This window comes from Scylla paramamosain, chromosome 26 (assembly GCF_035594125.1).
Source record: "Scylla paramamosain isolate STU-SP2022 chromosome 26, ASM3559412v1, whole genome shotgun sequence".
Classification (NCBI taxonomy): Eukaryota; Metazoa; Arthropoda; class Malacostraca; order Decapoda; family Portunidae; genus Scylla; species Scylla paramamosain.
Genome location: NC_087176.1, coordinates 2,666,833 through 2,687,093, shown reverse-complemented (window position 1 = coordinate 2,687,093; position 20,261 = coordinate 2,666,833). Strand labels below are relative to the sequence as shown.

The window sequence follows — 20,261 nt, the reverse complement described above, 5'->3', positions numbered from 1 at the left end:
AGTAATGTAGAAATCTTATTAAATTAATGTGTCACTAGAACCATAAAAGCACCCTTAATAACCCGTGTAACTTTAAATAGATCCTCCTTTGAGTGTTGTAGGGGGTGCGGCACAGAAGTTTTTACGAGTAGAATCATAGTCGGAAACTCGGATGGGTAATAAGTGTGTGTGTGTGTGTATGTGTGTGTGTGTGTGTGTGTGTGTGTGTTCTGTTTTTATTTATTTCATTTATAAAAACTATAAATGAATAAATACAAATAAATAAATAAAATTTCTATCAAACCCTTGCTTCACCACATCATAAATATTATCCCGTATTTTCCTTCTTCACTTGAGTAATCACAATTAACAAGAAGCACACAGAACACAGAAAACCTGATAGATGCGCCAACACTTGTAAGAATAATGACTACCACTGAAGTTTTCGTGTCTTCTCTTGGGTAATCTGTCTCAAGATGAAGAACAGAGGCAGGACAGGAAGCCCGCCAGCCATCCATGTTACAACAATGACCAACACACACAACATTCGAGAAACAAAGATGCCACCAGAAGATAGCCATGGAGGACCACTTTCCCTTACACGCATAGCCTACATGAGAGTACAGTGCCATAAGAAACTACCAGTGTAAGCGGTTTATTCTTACTTCTATGGCAGGGAGTCTAAAGAATGGCAGTGATAATAGTAGTAGTAGTAGTAGTAGAAGCGTACTCAATTTTTTAAAGGGGTTGGGGAAGTGGGATTTTTTTTTTTTTAATAGTAAGAGTAATTAAAGTAGTAGTAATAGTGTTAGCACAATAATATAGTAGTAGGAAATGCGGTAGTAGTATAGTAACAGCATCATGTCCTTCCATGCAAGCATATAAAACACGCTAATTAATGATAAAATAAAAAAAAATAGGTGAAGGAAGCTATGCCAGCCGTGAAAAGTGTGAAAAGTGAATGTAAACAAAGCTTCGAAAGGGCGGGACTTCCTATTTTACAATGGCCTGCCTTGCCCCGCCGGATGCCTGCTGCACGGTTGCTGGGCGTCGTGAAAGTGCTGGCTGAAGTAACAACACCCCTCTGCAGGAGTCGCCGCCACGCATTCCTCCCTAGGGCGCCTCTTCGCTAACATGGCAGCGCGTTGTGTCCTTGGTGTGGTGGCGACCATGTTTGCTGCTATGGGATGCGGGGCGAGCGGTTATCAGGTGAGGAAAATTATATGCAACCATGATTTCAGTTGAGTGATATGGCTGGTTTTCAGGTTTAAAATATATCTAATGTATATTTACCAAGAGTACAGTTTGGAGAGACATATCACTTTTGAAAATCAGCCAATGCGTGTCTTCATCTACTGCCTGTGATTATGAAATGTGGAACGGAAAACAAATCATACACAATGTTCAATGGATTAACCAGAGCTTGGATTACTCCTAAGACACAGTGAAAGCTTAAGCTGGATTATAAGAGAAATTTATATGTAATCAGAGGTAATTATATAAGACTGAAAAGTTTTCAAGCAGAAATACGCAGAATGGCACCTGCCGTGACTCATGGATTTATGGGAAGGGAGGGGAATCCCACGGGCTGCATGTAAGTCCATTGCGATATTTAAACGTTTTCTTTAGGTAGACCGATAGCAGATGGGAGAAAGAGGCTCAGTTACTCTACATAGATGCCATATTGTATGAGCGTCCCTGCACACACACACACACACACACACACACACACACACACACACACATACTGTAAATATTAAAGGTCTGAATTTATCACTTGTCTGTGCCTGTAGCAACAACCTTAGCATGCAAAATAACATACAGTACAAGAAAGTCATGTTTCCAGACAAGAGGCGACGTGAGCGTGCAGCTGGAGCCCCGTCAAGGTCTTGCAGCTGTGGAGTCGCCGTCACATCAGCCGCTGTGGGCACAGCTCCTTCAGAAGCAAAACTCGCACGTTTTTCCGAGCCAGCTTCAGTCTCTTAACATCCCCGGTCTTGGTCTCCAGTCGCAAGGTTTGCCATTTTCATCTCTGCAGAACAATCTAGGTGCCCAGGCTTTGGCCTCGCCCCTGCACACTTTAGGGAATCAAGGGCTGCTGGGGGCGCCCTTCTCGCCTCTTGGGACGGGGCTGAGTGGCACACAGCTGCTGGCTAACCCAGGCCTGCTGGGGATGCTACCCGCCGTGAACAGGCTGGGCAGGCTGGGAGCCTCCAGTCAGCTGGGAGGAGGCCAGATGGGCATTTTACAGGGTGCTCTTGGGCTGCACCCACTCCTGGCTCAGGCTCCGGCCAGGCACGACTTGGCACCCCTGCTGCGCCTGGCCAGCCTGCTTTCCGATGAGCCGGGGGCGCACCGCCACTCGCCGCACACGCCTAACACCCGCATCCAGCTCACGGGGACCTTCAGTCACAGGCCACGTCTCCCTCACCATCCTCACCACCCACATCCCTTGCACAGGCTCCTTTCCTTGCCCACCAACACTCAGGGCAGGTTCGGTGAAATACTGGACGCACGCAACCCTACAAGCCTTACTAACCGTGCCAGCCTAGGGAATGATGTGTCCAGGTCAGGCGGTCTGCAGGCCACGGAGTTCAACAGGCCTCCACTCCCCCTGTCCCACACTTCCCAGCCTGAGCAGTCTCCCTCCCTGCCTCTGGCCACTGCCACGCATCGTCCCACGCACCTCGACGGATTCAGGTTTCCTTCCAAGTAACGAAGCTTCAGGACATCGAAACACTGGACAAAATACGTCACGTGGATGGAGCTTACCTAAAAACCCAAAACCAGGAGGGAAAATGCAAGAAACCAGTAGACCTACACATGGCAGTTCCTGTAAAAGTAATATTCTATTCATGCCTACACATTTTTATCCATAAATGTGTCTAATATCCTTTCAAAGCTCTCTATTGTCTCTGGGTGACGATGCACCACTACTTGATGCCACACTGTTTTACCAGGAGAGAGAGAGAGAGAGAGAGAGAGAGAGAGAGAGAGAGAGAGAGAGAGATACATATATGTACGAGTATGTGTACTCGTGGAGGCGAGGAAAGGAGAAGCCTCTTTCTTGTGTGCTGCTTCATGCAGTGATATAGTCAGAAATCTATTTACCGAGCCTAAGTATTTCCTTATTACAACGAAGCCTGTTTCCAAAGTTTTTTTTTTTTTTTTTTTTGGGGGGGGGTGCATACGCGATATATATTTTGAGAGCCTAAAGTCATTTTGATTGCTAATGTCTCAACTGTTGTGGAGCAAAGTGTGGAGTATAAGAAAACACAAGAGGTGAAGGGTAACTTAGGTATCTTATAAGCATATACATCAACCATAAACTGCCAAAGACGTGAAGAATAATTAAAATCTCTCAGTGCCCTGTATTTATATTTTCGTTCAATAAAATCGTCTAGTTACCTAAGTGAGGTGCAAGTGTCTTACTGTCATTAGAAGCCAAGTGATTATATGTCATGGTGTTTATCAAAAGAAAAAAAGGATCTCATAATTCAGAACATCACCACACTACCAGGTGCTGGAAAAACTGAGTGCTAGGAGTGAGAAAAAACTCCCTGAAAAATAAATAGTAAATAAATAAAATAGTAGCAGTAATACTAAAATTATCAGTAAAATATAATAATAATAATAATAATAATAATAATAATAATAATAATAATAATAATAATAATAATAATAATTTTTTAATTCTAATTCTTACTGGTTTTATAGTAATGTCTATATGTGACTCCACCTTGCTGCAGTAACTTTCTAATGTCAGATATTTAGGGAAAAGTTTTGTTAAGAGATATTCATCAAGTACAACTTTACATCTGCACTGGTGCTACAGACTTTGAGTAAAAGGAAAATGGGAAAGGCTCATCCTGAAAAAAAAAAATAAAAAAATTATAAGATGTCATTCACACCTATGGAAATATGAGAGACTTTGCCAAGAGTATTGTACAAGGTTTGGTCTTATTTTCTCAGTAAGAACATTATAACATAAGAAATATAGAAACGAGGAAAGCTGCAAGAATCCATCAGGCCTACATGTGGTAGGTAGTCCCTGCATAAAATGTACTGTACATACCTGCCAATCTCCACTATTATCCTCATCCATAAATCTGTCTATCTTTTCTTTTAAACCTCCCTAATGACTTGGAATGACTGATTATTGAGTCGATTCCATTCATCAAACATTCTGTTTGAAAGTCATTTCCTTTTGCTGCACCTTTAAATCCCCATCACCACTTGCCAAGGAAAAATGGACAGGGTTGAGCAGACTTCCAGGCCAGCATACTTTAATAGAAAACAGAGGTAAGAGAATGAAACCTACTAGACCACATCAGATGAAACACTTCAGGGTTTACTGTTTAGCAAAACACATTTCCTAGAAAATCTTTTATTGAAAAATCTTCAGAAACTTGTAGAAAAATACAAGACTTCTAACCGCCCCAGACCAGAAGGATTGGTTCCCGGGTCTCACAAAGTAATGTCTGGCTCACCTCCGCCAGCTTTATAGTAAAGGAATCTGTCCACATACAAAAGCACTTAAATTTCCATATAAATGTTACAGTAAATGTTAAGGTCACTTAAGTTCTATATATTTATATAGTAATTAATGTTATATTTTCTGCTTAATTTGCTTGGGACTGTTCTTATGTTTTAGGAATATCAGCAGATATGTTAATACAAGGCAAATGTTTTATCACAGGGAGTGGAATGGAATGGAATAGTACAGTTTTACCAAAAGGCAAAAAATGGAATGTATTCAAGCACAGAGAAGCTACCTTTTATCACAGATTCTTATCAGATCTTAAGTACATATCAGATAATTTTACACCAAAAGGCAATTATAATACAGTATTGCTACTTTCATGCCATAGTATACTGATGCTTGCATGCATACAGGCTGTGTAAGTACACTCTCATGAGATGACATCCCAGCAATAACTAGGACAACTGGAATACAAGAACATGCACTCAATGCCCTGTCTTCATAACATACAAACAAAGTCAAATCTGCTTTAGCAAGTATAACTGAAAGCCCAGAGAAAAAAAATACAAACAGTTTAGGGCTGCCAGCTATTGCAGGTACCAAGATAATGCTAAGCAAAGGACAGATGCCACTAACATGTAGTATTCTTAGGCATAAATGTAAATAATGAGATCGCTAACCTTTACCTTAACTTATTAATGCCACTGTTTCAATACAAAACACTGAAAGGTTATTTGCACTTCCTCAGATAACCTAGCTGCCTTCATTACCCACAGACTCAATCCACACATGAGCAAGAGATAATTGCCACCAAGAATGAACTCTCCACCAGGAATCCTACAGCCACCAGCACACAGCTCACTGTCTGGTGGAGGGTTCAACACTCACATGAAGGGATTACACACAATGATTGGGGGATCAGGGATGGGGGGTAGACAGAAACATTCACAATGGGACGTGCCACACACCACTCTGGTCATGTGGTGGCCAAGGCCACAGTGACCAGCACTGTCCAGCACACTTACACCCACAGCAGCACAGATTCCCACACTGCATGAGAAACTGGAAGCACATGATCAGTTTATATCTAAAATACAATGTAGGAGAAATTCCATGCAGAAGTTAGCTTGTGACGTGTAAAGGTTTGCATATTTCAAGGCAATGGCCTTCAGCTACAGTTGACTATAAAAAAAAGTTATGTGTTCTAGAATTTGAGATAAAATATGAAATATGGAGCATTTTGAATGCATTCATCACAGCCATGTCAAGTTGCATCATTACAGTGTCTTGGTTGAGGAACTGACCGGCTCACACATGCCGGCTTCCCTCCCCAGTGCCTGTCACCATCACACTGAGTACTGGTTACCATGGCAGGGTTGTACCTGTTACTCAAGTATATGAACAATGACACTTGTGATACAGTAAAATATTCACTATAGGAACAAGAGCAGCACATGGCTCAAAGATATCCTTGAAGTGGTCAAGAAAGTAAATTACTCAAGTACAGTAATTTACAGTCATTGAGGCACCAGCTAACCCAACTGTCGGTTAATAGTAAGCCAGTTGACGATGGGAGGGGGGAAATACTGACCAACAATGCCTGCAAATTCCTAACAGCTTAACTACTTTATGCCTAATTCTAAGACAGCTGAGCAACTACAGGTACAAGTGTATCCCACAACCAGGAAAGAAAGATTCTGTAAGGCAGTTCTGCTTGATGCTCAGTCCTGTGGCTGTCACTGTGGAGTCACACAACAGCAAAGCACCCCTTTCATCAAAAGTAAGGCTATGGAATATCATTATATTCTTTACTATTAAACATGAAACCTCAAGAAAAAAATTTTAAAACACTTCCTTAAAGTCCACAATAAAATACTAAAAAATGCTGTAAAAATGCATTACTCATATTACATGAACCAAAAGACAACTGGTTCTATTTTAACTGCATTGGGAAGATTATGAAAAAAAAGTTTTGCAATTAAACACAGCCCTGTAGAGCTGATCATATAGAACAGGTAGTCAATGCTGCTGCTTAGGTGAGAGAAATTACGGCATGACCTTAATGAATTGTTCCGTCTGATGACTGCAAATCAAGTAAATCTACATAAAAATGCTTACAAACACAAGAGTACAACAAAGCATTTGAGATTAATTATTAATGTAAGATGGCAAGTGAATGGAATGTGAGAGAGGAAAGTATTCTCCAGTGCTTCAGCTGAAAAAGAGGCAACAGGCAAAACATCAGAGAATAAAGTGTTTTTTGCTTCCTCCTGTTTCCTCTCACCACCACATTCCACTCATCAGCAAGTAAGTTATTCAAGGACGGGAAAGAACCTAATCCTGCGAGTTAGCCTGAAGAAATGTTTGTCACCAGGCACTGGACAACAAAAAAACAAAAAGGTTAAATAAATAAAACATGAAGATACTCCACGGCAACGTTTCACAGAGCTGCCTTACATTAAGTACAAAACCTATCTGGAAGACCACCACCATCTGAAGAAAGAAAAAGCAAAACCCTACCTACAATATCTGACCTAAGTATCCAATATCTACAAGGCACAGACAGATCCATGTGGCAGACAGAAACTGCTTTGCCCTCCACATGACTCACTGGAGCTATGTACTTATCCTAGAGAGCAACTTGAGAAGGCCAAATGTGCAAGTTGAGTATGATTAGTATAAAGTACCAAATGTTATCACAGTTTTTGAGACTTCAGTGTTGGGCGGTTACCCCAAGTATACCAAGGTGTGGTTACCCCATGTTTAGCTGGTCTAGAAAGAGCAGTAGATTCCTTATTAGACTACCTGCCACATAATACCAAATTCAAATACCATGAGTTCAACATGCTTAAGAAGAATTTCTAAACAGCTTGAGGAAAAGTTGAAATAATCATTTCCTAAAATATTCAAGCCTTCTAAAAGAACAACTCACAAGAGAACATCAAAAAAGGACATCATGTAACATTACTTTCTTCTTAATCATGAAAACTGGATAATACTGAAAACATACCTATATCCATAGCTTCATAGGAAAAATACAATAAATAATGTACAATAGAGAAAAAAAAGAGAAAAAAAAATCCAGGATATGCTTTGGCTGAAGAATATCATATATGCGCCCATCCAATTAAATAAATGTATATACAATAAGAAGCCTTAAAATTAATGGAATGTTGTATGGAATGGTTAGTTGCAATTGGCACCAGGCTCTATAGGAAGCCCAAGGCAGAAGTAGTGTTCCACCACTTCACTGAGGAAAGAAGGAATCGACTGGATGGCAAGTAGACACTATTCAGCCGACACGTTGTGAGACACGAGGGCAAGGGCTGCCTCTGACACATTTCTGTTGTCATCCACGGCTGGCTTGCCCTCCTTGACTTGACCCTTCCTCAGTGCCTCAAGGATCTCCTCGTGATTGCCATTGTCACCCTGTTGTGCCACAAGCTTTAGGTAGTTAAGGTAAGCATCATAGTTATTAGTTGCAGCCAAGTTGAGCAAGGAAAAGTAACTATTATTTGGAGCCATGACTCCATCCCCCTTCTTGCCCTTGTTTTTAGCTTCCTTGGGAGCTATCAACACAGGCCGGTCAGACTTGATCTTGAGGGAGGAAGCATAGGAGTCCGAGTCTGAGACAGGAAGCATGAGTTGGGAGGCTGTGTCACCAACTGTGGCTGTAGCTGTGAGGAAATGATCAGCAGCATTTTCCTTAGCAGAAGGTATTCCTCTGCTCTTCCTAACGGCTGACAGCCGACGGAAGAAGGTTCTGCGGGGAATTCTGTATTGTGCAATGGCTTTGGCTGGAGTAAGGTGCCCGAGGAGAACAGCCTCAATACCTTCCTCTAAGTCCAAGTGAGTGTAGGTCCTCTCACAAGACTTACCACCGATGCTGCCAGTCCGTTCCTTGCCCTGCAGACCATCCAGAGGTCCTTGGTGTAGGTGGGTGAATGGCTGAGAATGCTCCAGGCCATCTTTGGGAAGGGTGGTGGTGCCCTCACTGAGATGGAGTGGAGGAACATCCTGCTTCTGAACAGAACTGACCTCCTGTGGAATACTCTGGTGAGACTCTTCATCTTCTGCCTCTGTCTCTGCATCAGGTCCTGTTGGAATATGGTAGAATCAACATTTGTCAAGGGTGAGAAGACAACATACAGAAAATTGCAACTAATTATATGGTAACACAGGCAGTAACATTCCATTTGCTTGGATTCAGATTATCCTAGTATTGATATGTCAGTGATGCCTCCTGAAAACAATATTCTAGCTACTGGAATGATCAAGTCTTCTCTGCTGTCATGACATCAACTCTACAAAGTACTTTTTTCCACAAGAGTAGAAACTGTGAATAACACTGACAAACATTAATGTAGTATTAAGAAATTACATGTGCAGAACAAAATGTAACCTCAACTTACTTAACTTTAAGATGCAAGAACGACAGTAAAATAACAAAACAGTTCTGCTTTCTGGTGATGAGACTAACATGCTTGTAGTCTGTGTAGTGCAATGCTCCCAAAGTTCTAATGAATATCATTTGATGCATGATATTATTAACTACTACATGCATACTTGATTATTATGTAAGCATTCAAATAAGCAGATCTTGATAAACCTTTATGACCAAAGCAATAAAATTTGATGTCAACTGCATGTCAGTCACAGAAACAAGATAGCAATGGACTGTGTTGGGTGGCTGATTCAAGTTTCTGCATTCAATTACTTTAGAAATTCTGTATCAAGACATGAACTTCACCCATGGTGAATAAACTCAATAAAGTCAGATGTTCATGCACCATTTCAACTGATTAGTAAATGATGAACTGGCATGATCCTATTGTTCTAAATTTGTGAGTGAACAACTTACCACATGTTCAAAGGCCAAGGAGGCAAGAGATGAGCACCAAATGCATGACATAGCAAAAAACTTTAATATTTCTTCTGACAAAAAATTTTATGAAGGCAAACTGATTGTCTTCAACTTTCAAGAGGTTACAAATCCACGAGAATTATTGATCCATTAATAATGAACTGCAACAGAGCAAGGGTCAATATACTTCCTGGTGTATGTGACAAGTAAGGAGGCAGCATGATATAATGGTTCTCTGAGGTGACATCATCCATAATAAAAGAGAAAATATTGTATTACCTTGAAAGGGAAAAAGCAAGAAGACACATAATAGAAACATATTTTTTGTGCAAGCAGAGTCAACATTAAAGGTCAACAAGAATAAGCTGGACAAAGAAGATTCACCGCTTACCTATAGAGTTGGCATCACACTCCGGGGTCTCAACAGGGGACTGGCCAGCAGATTCATCTATCTGGAGTTCTCCATCTGTCTCATCTGCGGCTTCTTGCTTGAATGTCTGAGGAAGAAATAAACACATTGTTTAGTTGAGTCACAAGAATTATTAACATATTGAAAATGTTATTAGTCATGCAAGGTAATTCAGTTAAAAATTATGCAGCAATTCCTTACTTCAGTAGGTGTTGTGGAAGATTCTGGTGAGGGTTGAGATGCTTCACTTGGTGGCACTTCACTCAAGGGGAGAGAAGTGGTAGGGGTCATAGCAGGGATCATCTCCTCTGAACGGGGCCTCTTCTTCTTGGGACCAGGGCTTGTGCTTGGGCCGAATGACTCCACTCTCTTAACACCTCCATTGCACAGGTTCTTGAGCACACTTGAACCAGTTTTACCTAAATTAACTCTTGTTGTTGGGGTCATCCTGGGCTGGACGATGGAAGTGGTTGGGACTGTCACCGCTCCCAGGCTGTTCACTGCTGGGCTGGGTGGTGGGGGGATGCATGGTGCATGCTCCAGGAGGGGGATGCAGCGTTCTAGCAGCTGTCGTTTGGTGAAACTACTAATGGCACCAGAGTCTGCCAGTCCCTTAACTCTCAGAGTCTCTGCCACCTTCAGGAGTGCAGCCAACTGTTCTTGACTCACATTGACCTCACCCCGGTACATGAATGTGACCAGGGCCTCCACAGCCGAGTAGGGGAGGTCATGCAGCAGGATCAGAGGGTGTGGGTGGCTGCTGTGGTCGCGAAGGATGTGCTCAAAGTAGGAGGAACATGCTGACAGCACAACCTTGTGGCAGTCCAGCCGTCGGCCCTCCACCACCAGACTGACATCCACAAACGTTCCTGCCACCCAGAGCTTGTGGAAGACATGCTGGAGTGTTGACTGGTAGTTGTTCCAGCGCAAACAGAACTGTTGCTCAGGATCCATGTTTTCTCAACCCTCACCACATAATCTGTAAGAACATATAAATTACTTAGATTATTTTAGGACTGTGTCTAATTTGACAAAAGTTACAGGACATCCTTCTACTTATATGTACATATGATATACAAATATGTACACATGACTTTATGCAATACTATACAGTGCATTGAGATCTCTTAATTAAAAGTTGAGACTGGAAAACTGGTATATTTTATGATGTTTCCTTCAAATAACTGTATGAATCATGCATCTATCAATTCATGTACACACTAACAAATATTTAAATAATTACATCAAATTCAAAACCTAATATGGATATACTTTCTTTTCCAAACTGTCAAACTAACATGGTTATTTATTCTTATTATTATCTTTTTATCATTAAAACTTGTCCTATTTTCAACTGCAAACAAATATAAATAAGTCACTTTGTTGGGAAACTAAAAATATAATAATAATAATAATAATAATAATAATAATAATAATAATAATAATAATAACAATAATAATAATAATAATAAAAATAATAATAGTAATGATAATAAATCATAAAAAAAAAAAGTTTCACACGCTTCTGAAATTAATGCCCACGTACTACATCCCTGTGGCTGCACTTGCGAATCACACCAGTCACTTCTGATACGTTATTGCCACCATCATTATTGGCGTTATTTTCCATCGCCCCCCCCACCGTTCATATATATATATATATATATATATATATATATATATATATATATATATATATATATATATATATATATATATATATATATATATATATATATTGTAGTACATGTTCTACACACTGAGGTGACGTAACCAGCACAACAGAAGTACCAAGCGTCATCACCACGTACAGCAAAGTATCCGGTATGCAAAGCTAAACGATCAACAGGTTGCACCAAGCTAAGTGGCAATAGCTGGCACTGCAACTACCACGCACTGCAGCACACACTCCTTACAGGGCAGCACCACTGGAGAGGGTTGGTGTGGTGCAGCGGGCAGGCACAACACACCCTGAGTGCTAACAAAAGACAGCCAGGGGGAGGAGTGTGTGCCCAGCCTGAGTCACGCCGCCACACCGCCACCCAACACCTGGCCCTCACGGCACCCACCACTGCCAACACCATGGACTCTTTTATAAACGAAACACCACCACACTTCCACGTACGTGATCACCAAACAATCGACACAACGTCTGCAGTTCACCAATATCATGTCTCCAGATCCAGGGCGGGCAAAAACAGTGTTAAAGTGTTAATTCCATCTTTCCAGTGCTTCTGGCAACACCACCTGGAACGGCTGGATGGAGTCACTCGAACTGGGTCTCTGCCAGCTCCTCCTTCTCTTTGTAACACTCGTAGCTGTTCACTGCCATCGACCTGGCGCAGGAGAGGGTGTGGTGGCAGACTGTGTTCCTCGGTGCTGCAAATTGGGGCATCATCTCACCTATCTGTCTATCTCACAACACAATTACCTGGGACGCTAACAGCCCCGGTGTGCACAAACAATAGTGGTCCCAGTAATGTCCACGCCAATGTTTACACGCCGCCAACAACACCCACCAGTACAGCAAAATACTCCATATATCCACGGCAACACGAGACAAGACCAATAACACTTAAAAACTAGACTTAAACGAGCTTTTGTCCGAGAACTGACCAGCGCGGTGTGTGCAGGAGAAGTGACGGTCGGCGAGTGAGTGGCGGCGGGTGGCACGCAGCGACGCATGGCAACGCATGGCACTGTGGCGCTGCCCGCGTACACCACCACCCCGCACCGCCCGCACTTCAAACACTCCAGGCCACACCACGCCCTTCCTCTACTATATAATATGGTAATTTCTTCACTTTTTTGAAGTACTATTGACAAACAACTCAGAATAATAGAGAAGTAGTGCCTATATCTCTCTCAACTGGCTAAAAGTGGCATCTATCCTACACTGATGTGAACGAAAACGGTGCGGGTGATCGAAGATTAAGGAGAGCGTATGGCTTCCCGAGGCGCAGGGGGACGCGTCGTGGCCTGCGGGCATGAGAGGGATACTAGCCCGCACCTGGGCTACACTCTCTCGCTGCCAGATGTCTTTAGAGGTGCTCTTGTTTGGTTAGTAATCGCTAAAACACGATGAGCTGGGGGTGAGATTCTTATTACAGTGTCATTATCAAGAACTTGAAATTTATCCCTGGTGGCCTTCAACTAGGCGCCATCAGTTTTTTGCTCAGAATCGCGATTTTCGTTGCTTCCAGTCAACAGGCATAACAGACGCTGCCTTTTGCACTGCATTAGTCATTGTATAAGAATAGATCATAAACACATGGCTCAGTTATTTCATGCACAAAAAATAGGCATTGCTCAGAGAGTTAACAGGCTGGTGAATAACATCGAGTACTCTCAAGACGTCTAAGGCGGCTTCCAAGTAGAGACAACGGGCGGGATTAAGGCGCGGCCCTTGGGCTCACCTGCCTGGCCGGACATACACACGTGGCAGCAACGCACCTCCGTGACACCTTCCTGGCCTCAACCTTCCTAATGAATCTATACAAAGCTATCATTCTAAGGCTGCTGTACATATGAACATAATTCAGGAAGTGGAGACCACCCTGGATGCCTGCAAGGCTGGCAGAGGAGGAGGTGGGCGACGGTGCCAGGATCATGTTCTACTGCGCAGCGATAGTCATCTGGAAACAAAGGCTGCTGGAGTAGGGCTTCGCTTTGTCTCATATCCTGTGATCCCCACATGGCCCGCTGGGGCAGCAGGCTGCCCGGCCTCCCAGGATGGCTCTCAATTAATCAATACTGTCCCCGCCTCTTATTGGCTCCGAGTCCCTGGGGAAGGGTGGTGGGGGGGGTCAGCACCCAACACCGGGATGCCGCCTTTGCCTCGGCGTCATGGTGTAGGCACGCAGGGCTGAGGACGTGCCTGAAGAGGAGACAGGATGCCAGGGATGTGTTGTAAGACGGAAGTGGCGCGGTAGAGCCCAGCATGAGGGGCGAACAAAGTCACCGAGGTCCGCTGCGGCGGTGGTAATGCTGCAGGATGTGATTCCCGCCGCTGCCACAGGACCGCCGCCTCTCTCTGCTGTCGCGTCGCACCAAGGGCGGGGACGGGAGGCAGGCGCCGCTCCATCGCATCCCATCACTATCACCAATGTAAAATTATGCACTTCACCCAGCTGATCTCAAATATAACTTAAACATAAAAATAGATAAACCACCAGACAGCTAAAACATACATGAACACAAAATTACAAAGACTATAATATTGACTGTTTATTACTGTGGCTGTAATAAGAGGCTCTCGCAGACATTCTTCCAGGATCGGGGAGTTCTGGATCACTACTTACACTAATTGATGTCTTCCCTACGCTCTCACGGCTACATAGTCTCCTCTTCTCAAATTTTATAACTAGATTTAACTGGGCATGCGTGAAACACCTGCCTACCCTCCACCAGCCAGACAATAGCCACCTCTATGACAACCATAACAGTGAAGCACAGGAAAGGTGGTACAAATAACGCTGAAAAAGAAGGCAAGAAAGCATCCAGGGGTGTGCCGGCGCCCCACCCAGGGGACTATGGGAACCTGGAGTCACGCCGAGACAAGACAATGGGGCGACGGCGTGTGCAACAGTGGACAGGAAGCGAGGTGGTCCAACATCCCTTTGGCGACAGGTGTGCTGCTGCTGCTGCTGCTGCTGCTGCTGCTGCCCCCAGGGACCACCTCATCCCAGCCTATTCCTCCCGGCCCTCCTCGGCTCCCTGATGCACACCGAGGCTAAATTAATCTAATGATACAACGCTGCCACGCCATGTGATCGACAAATAAGAGACGCTGGAGGAGAAAGAGCATCAGTAGGGACAGTAAAGATCCTTCATCACACTTGCGTGGGAGATCCCTAAGAGACAAGCAAAGTGAAATTGAGAAAGAAAGGACGAGTGGTCACCCCGGCCGCGCCTCGTAGTGCCGTGTGTGTGTATGGCCGTTTGCTTCCCCTTGAGAGAAAGTAAACTAGAGAGAGGTCAAGCCCCGCGGCGCTATTACCTGACGGGGAGGAGGAGGAGCGGGGGAGGGAGGCGCAGTGTTGTGATGGGGAAGTGGGCATTGTGGAGAAGGAGGAGGATCTGACGTGGAGTGAAGGGGTGGAGTACTGCGGTGAAGAGGAAGTAGAACAGTGGGTAATACATGACGGGTATATGAAATGGGAGACTTTTTTTAGATGGGTGAAGGGAGGGAATACAGTGGCGAGGGAAAGTACTAAAACATACTGATAAGAAAAAAAAAGTAAATATGAAGTTAATCACGAGAGAATGGAAAATGGGAGACTGCAGAGGAAGAAGAGTACTAGAATGTATGGATAATAAAAAATGGCAGAGGAAGTCAAATAATATGTGGAAAATTACAGGAATGGGAGACTGTAGAGGGAGGAAGACAGACTGTAGAAAAAAGAAATTGTGTAGAGGGAGAAGAAGAACAGACTGTAGGAAAAGAACAGGCAGTAGAAGAGGGACAGACTGTGAAGCGCCAAATGGTCGAGAGGAGGACAGGGCCTGGGAGTGGGGAGGTGTGGTGCAGTGAGGGAGGGTCAGGGAAGACTTGGGAGTGACGGGAGGCAGGGTGACGGCACGGCGAGGACAAGGGTGAGTCGCCACCACCCTGACCCCTCCTTCCCTGTGTCCTAGTGGTAGAGCACGTCCCTGTATCTGCCCCCTGCCCCCTGTACCTTGCCCCCTGCTTCCCACCACTCCCAGTACCCTCGCTCCACCGCCACCACCACCCTGCCGTCCCCTTTAACCCGCCTCCACCGCAGCCATACACGTTACCCTGCTTCCACCTACCGATACTCCACTCTTGCCACCATTTTCACTTCACCACCTCCATCCACTACCCATCCTGCTGCTCTTCCACTTAACTTCCACTACTAATCTTACTCCTGCTTCCACCATCATCACTCCACTACCACCATCCACATACTCGTTTTTCTCCCACTTTACTTTTTCCACTTCTATTCTTGCTACTGTTTACATCATCCTCATTCCATCTCTACTATCCACTGACCATCCACATAATCCTGCTACCCTTCCACTTAAATCACTTCCACTACTCTTTCTCCTGCTTACATCGTCTTTTTTTTTTATGTAGGAAGGATACTGGCCTAATCACCTCTGCTTCCACTAGCATCCTCCCTCTGTCTCCACCTAAACGTCCACTTAGATCTACACCTACTACTACCCTTCTTCCACATGAACTTCCATTTCTATCCTCTCTGTCATTACTATATAACCAATCTTACACTTCATCCACTTACACCAGCATCATCTCTGTTTCCACCACCTAAAAGTCCATTTGAATCTATTCCACTACTACCTTTCCTGTCTCCATTTCACTTACTCATCCACATAAACGTCCACTTTCATCCTCTTTGCCTTCACTAACTAATCTTCCTCTTTATTTCCTTCCACTAACATTTTATTTCCACTTAGACTTACACTTCCATCATTCCCAGTCCATCGTCCACCTCCGTTTCCACTACCGCCCTTCTTCCACATTCACCTTCCCTTCTCCACCCCACCCCCTCCCTCCCTCGCCCTGCCATAGCTAACCTCGCCCTGCAGCCGTTACCTTTATCCTGTCTCCACCACCATCACCATTACCACCCTGCAATGCCCGCCCTCACCCTCCCTCACTCTCCCTCATCCTCCGTCCGCCATCCTTTCCGCCACTTGGTTTCATCTTTTTTTTTTTGTCTCGATTGCTTTCCATGTTAAAAAAAAATAGTAAGCAAAGAGGAAAGTTTCGTACAAGTTTAACTACAGCTTCGTTTTGTCAGTTTAGAGACGCTGAATGAATATATGCGTCCTTTAAACTCATTATCAGCCACGTATTACAATATATTCTCACTTAGAAAAACGGTGCGATGGATTAGAAGTTTGAAATATACGTACCAGCAAGTATCTATCCATCTCTCCACGTAATCTCGACAGGTATCAGGTTTCCTTGAGCTAAAACAAGCGAGACATAATTGGACACAAGTATCAAGGGAGACGCGGTATTGTTGACAACCTGGTGACGTTGAGTGAACGTTTGTGATTTGTGGGAGGGAGATGGGAGGTGTTGGTGAACGTGTAAAGAAGGTGTGCTTGGTGAGTGAATGAAGGGAAGGGAAGTGTGACAGATGAAGGAAAAGTATAACAATGCAAGAGAGATGTTTGTGAGCGTAGAAATATGTGCTTGGTGAGTGAGTGTGTGAATGTGTGAGGGAGTGAGGAGTGTGACAAAGGGAGAAAACGTATGTGCATGTGTCATGGAGGAAAGAAGCATTTGTACGCGTAGAAAGAAAGTTTGTGAGTGAATGAAAGAGAAGCGTGAAAGAGGTAGGGAAAGTATTGTCTTGTGAGCATAGAAGGAAGGTGTGGTTTGTGAGTGAATAAGAGAGGGAGGGAGGGAAGGAGGGAGGGGAGAAAAAGAGTATATGTGATGGATGTGATAGAGAGAGGGAGGGTATATCATTGTTTATGTATATGGAAAGAAGAAAGGCGCTTGTATGTGAGTGTGGGAGGAAGGGAAGAGTGGTGTATGAGATGGATGTACTAGAGAGAAAGGGTACGCCAATGTTTGTAAGGCATTAAGAAAGGGGAAAAAATACGTTAGCTGTTTGTGATTGTGGAAGAGATAACAGAGGTGCTTGTGAGTGTGCGAGTAATATTATAGCAACGTTTGTGAGTATAAAAATAAGAGATATATTTGTGTATGTGTGGGGCAGAAAGAAAGTAGGTGCTTGAGTGTGGGTGGAGGAAGGGAGGCGTTTGTGTGTGGGAGGATAATTACAGCAATGTTTATGAGTGTGGAAGCGATAACAAGGTGTTTGTGAGTGACTGATAGCGGGAAGGAGGAGTGTATATGATTGTGGCAAAGAAAGATGTTTAGAAGTGACTGAAATACGAAAAAATATAAAGATGTGTGTGAATGCTAAAGGAAGAAAGATGTTTGTGACAGAGTGAAGGAGGGAGGCAGGGGAGGTGTTTGTGGGAGGGGGCGGGAGGGAGGGAGGGAGGGCTAAGTAGGTGGTGGCGTGGCAGCGAAGGAAGGGCGGCTGCGGCACCTACTACTCCCTCCCCCCCAATCCAGGACCCCAGGTAGCGCCCGCCCGTCACAAAGACCCTACCTGCCTGCCTGCCTCCTCCCTGGCTCCGCGCCACACACACACACACACACACACACACACCGCCTCACATCCTCCTCCTCCTCCTCCTCGTCCTCCTCCGCCCTCTCCCACGCAGTTTGCCATCACCGACAGACACTGACTCAACGCCGTGAATATCGTCTGCCTTACGCGTCTTCAAGCGGCAATGAGCGGCTAAACATTTCCTCTCGCCTCGCACTCCCTCAGCTAACCACCAGCGCCAGGCTTCATCCCTGGAACACGTGGATGTATCATACCTTTGTCTTATTTACAAGTTGTCAGGGTCTGTTATGTATCTGAATGTTGCTTAGGAATGATGGCTGTGCTTGAGGGAGGGTGGGAGAGGTTGGCAAAGGTTGAGAGGCTGGAAGAGGTTGGAGAGAGAGGTTAGGAGTGTTTGAAAGAAGTTGGTAGATATTGGAAGAGGTTGGGGAGAGGCCGGGGTGCAGAACAGCAAGGCAAAGGTGAGGATGGCGGGGTGAGTGTGAGGGAGGAACGAGAAGGCTAAGTCAAGGTCTAAGTAATGATGGAAGGGGAGACGAGGATGTGGTGGTGGTGGTGGCGGGCAGGAGTGGTGGTGGCGGCGGTGGCAGAGGCAAGGGGGTGTGGTGGAGGGCAAGGACTGTGGGGCAGGAGTGTGGCGGAGGAGCCCAAGAGTGAAGGTCAGCTGGCACCCGCCCCGCCATGCCCTCCATCACCGCTACTCGCCCACCAGGTGTCTCGTCCCTCCCTCCCTCGCCCCCCTCATTTCCTTTCCACAATGCCACCCTCCTCTCTCTCCTCTCACGCTACGCCGCGCCGAGGAACACCGGGAACGCCGCCCTGGCGCTCACGGCTCGGGGTTTGAGTTAATCTGGATTCGCGGCGCGGCGGCTGAGGAGTGTGGCATCACGGAGGTGTGACGGAGAGGCCCCGGGCGGCAGGCAACCCAGTGACTGTCCCCGTCACGCCTCACTGTCCCGTCGCTTCGGCCGCCAACCACGACAACAGCCCGGCCCAGGTGCAGCAAGGGAGGCCCCGACTGGCTCGCCGCCCTCTGCTCCACACGTACTGCGCGGCGACCCACTCACTGGAACCGTGTCTCCTGCCCCGGAAAATGCCGATCACATGATGCGCTGGACGCCGAGGGTTTAGAATGAGCGGCGGCTGGGAGGTTCCTGTCTCCGCCACGCTACGCCTCAACTCTCCTCCTACACTATACGCGCAGTGCACCTAACCTAACAGCACATTACCACATCATCATGCATTCACACTGTCCCTAGACACCACACTACCATACTAGCAAGTACTTGTAAGACCCCAATAAGCAATACTACACTTAGATTAACACTTGCTTCCTTTTCATACTGTGCTCATTAATCTATATTACGAATAGGAAAGAAAATACTCCTATACTCTTATACTGGAGTTAATTTTCTCTATTATTTAAGTCAGTCTGGAGTGGTGAAAACAAGCAGCCCAGGATGGAACACAAGCATCTGTTGCTGTTTGAAATCCCGCGTCATGCCTTGTAATCCTCGCGTCGTCAGGGATGCTTGTGCGATGGTTCTGTTTGGCTTTGTTCCTTTCCTGTAGCCTGTAGCCTTATAAAGAGGGTGTCTGTGGGCATTAGTCTCTCTCTCTCTCTCTCTCTCTCTCTCTCTCTCTCTCTCTCTCTCTCTCTCTCTCTCTGTCTCTGCGGTAGACACAAAACTAACAAAATTTACATCGAAAAAATTAATAATTACACTTCAACATCTTACATACGTAGACTGGAAAAGATCTAATCTCTCTCTCTCTCTCTCTCTCTCTCTCTCTCTCTCTCTCTCTCTCTCTCTCTCTCTCTCTCTCTCTCTCTTGCAAAGTTTCCTTCCAAGGGGCGGGGGACGGAAAGGGATCACGTCAGTCAGGCAGCCACGCCTTCATAGTTACCCGTGCACGAGCGAGCCTTAGCCAGCCGCGCCCTTACCCACGCAGGCACAGGACGCGCTACCACCACTACCACCACCGCCGCCACCATCACCACCACCACCACCACCTCGCCGGCATCGTGTATCTGGGGCAAAGGGAGCTTGTCACGCGAGAGGAAAGGGGGAGAGGGGAAACTGAGTGAGAGAGAGAGGAAGAGGGAGTGATAGGGGTACATTGCATCACAGTGGCGATCTGATGCTTCCTCCTCCTCCTCCTCCTCCCTCCCCCTCCCTCTCCTCCTCCTCCTCCTCCTCCCCCCTCCCTCTCCCTCTCCTCCTATTCCCCTTCCTCCCTCTCAGTCAGATCGATAATTTGCGCAGCCCAGTTTGTCAGTTTGTGTCTGTTCCTCTAACGGTCCTGAATGTTCCTGTGTGTTATCGCTGTTGTTGTTGTAGTAGTGGTGGTGGTGGTGGTGGTGGTAGTAGTAGTAGTGGCGGT

General features: G+C 45.3%; 2 protein-coding genes across 4 annotated transcripts in view; one reads left to right on the top strand and one right to left on the bottom strand.

Moving 5' to 3' along the window:
* Positions 1–250: 250 nt before the first annotated feature.
* Positions 251–3,391, top strand: LOC135113603 (uncharacterized). Its single transcript, XM_064028916.1, has 2 exons — positions 251–1,188; positions 1,826–3,391. The coding sequence occupies exons 1-2, from the start codon at positions 1,114–1,116 to the stop codon at positions 2,693–2,695; spliced, it is 945 nt and encodes a 314-aa protein (XP_063884986.1). The 5' UTR covers positions 251–1,113; the 3' UTR covers positions 2,696–3,391.
* A 959-nt stretch (positions 3,392–4,350) lies between these two features.
* LOC135113601 (modifier of mdg4-like) overlaps positions 4,351–20,261 on the bottom strand; it is a 43,386-nt gene continuing 27,475 nt past the window's right edge. The window contains exons 1-4 of one of the 3 annotated variants that reach the window (XM_064028910.1): positions 12,352–12,507; positions 9,937–10,714; positions 9,718–9,823; positions 4,351–8,559 (exon numbers count right to left, since the gene is read on the bottom strand). In XM_064028910.1, the coding sequence (XP_063884980.1) occupies positions 7,751–8,559; positions 9,718–9,823; positions 9,937–10,689 (1,668 nt within the window). In that variant the 5' untranslated portion in view covers positions 10,690–10,714; positions 12,352–12,507 and the 3' untranslated portion in view covers positions 4,351–7,750. Of the gene's footprint in view, positions 8,560–9,717; positions 9,824–9,936; positions 10,715–11,546; positions 11,901–12,351; positions 12,508–20,261 lie in introns of those variants that run through there. The other 2 variants (XM_064028911.1, XM_064028912.1) reach the window with 2 other exon arrangements.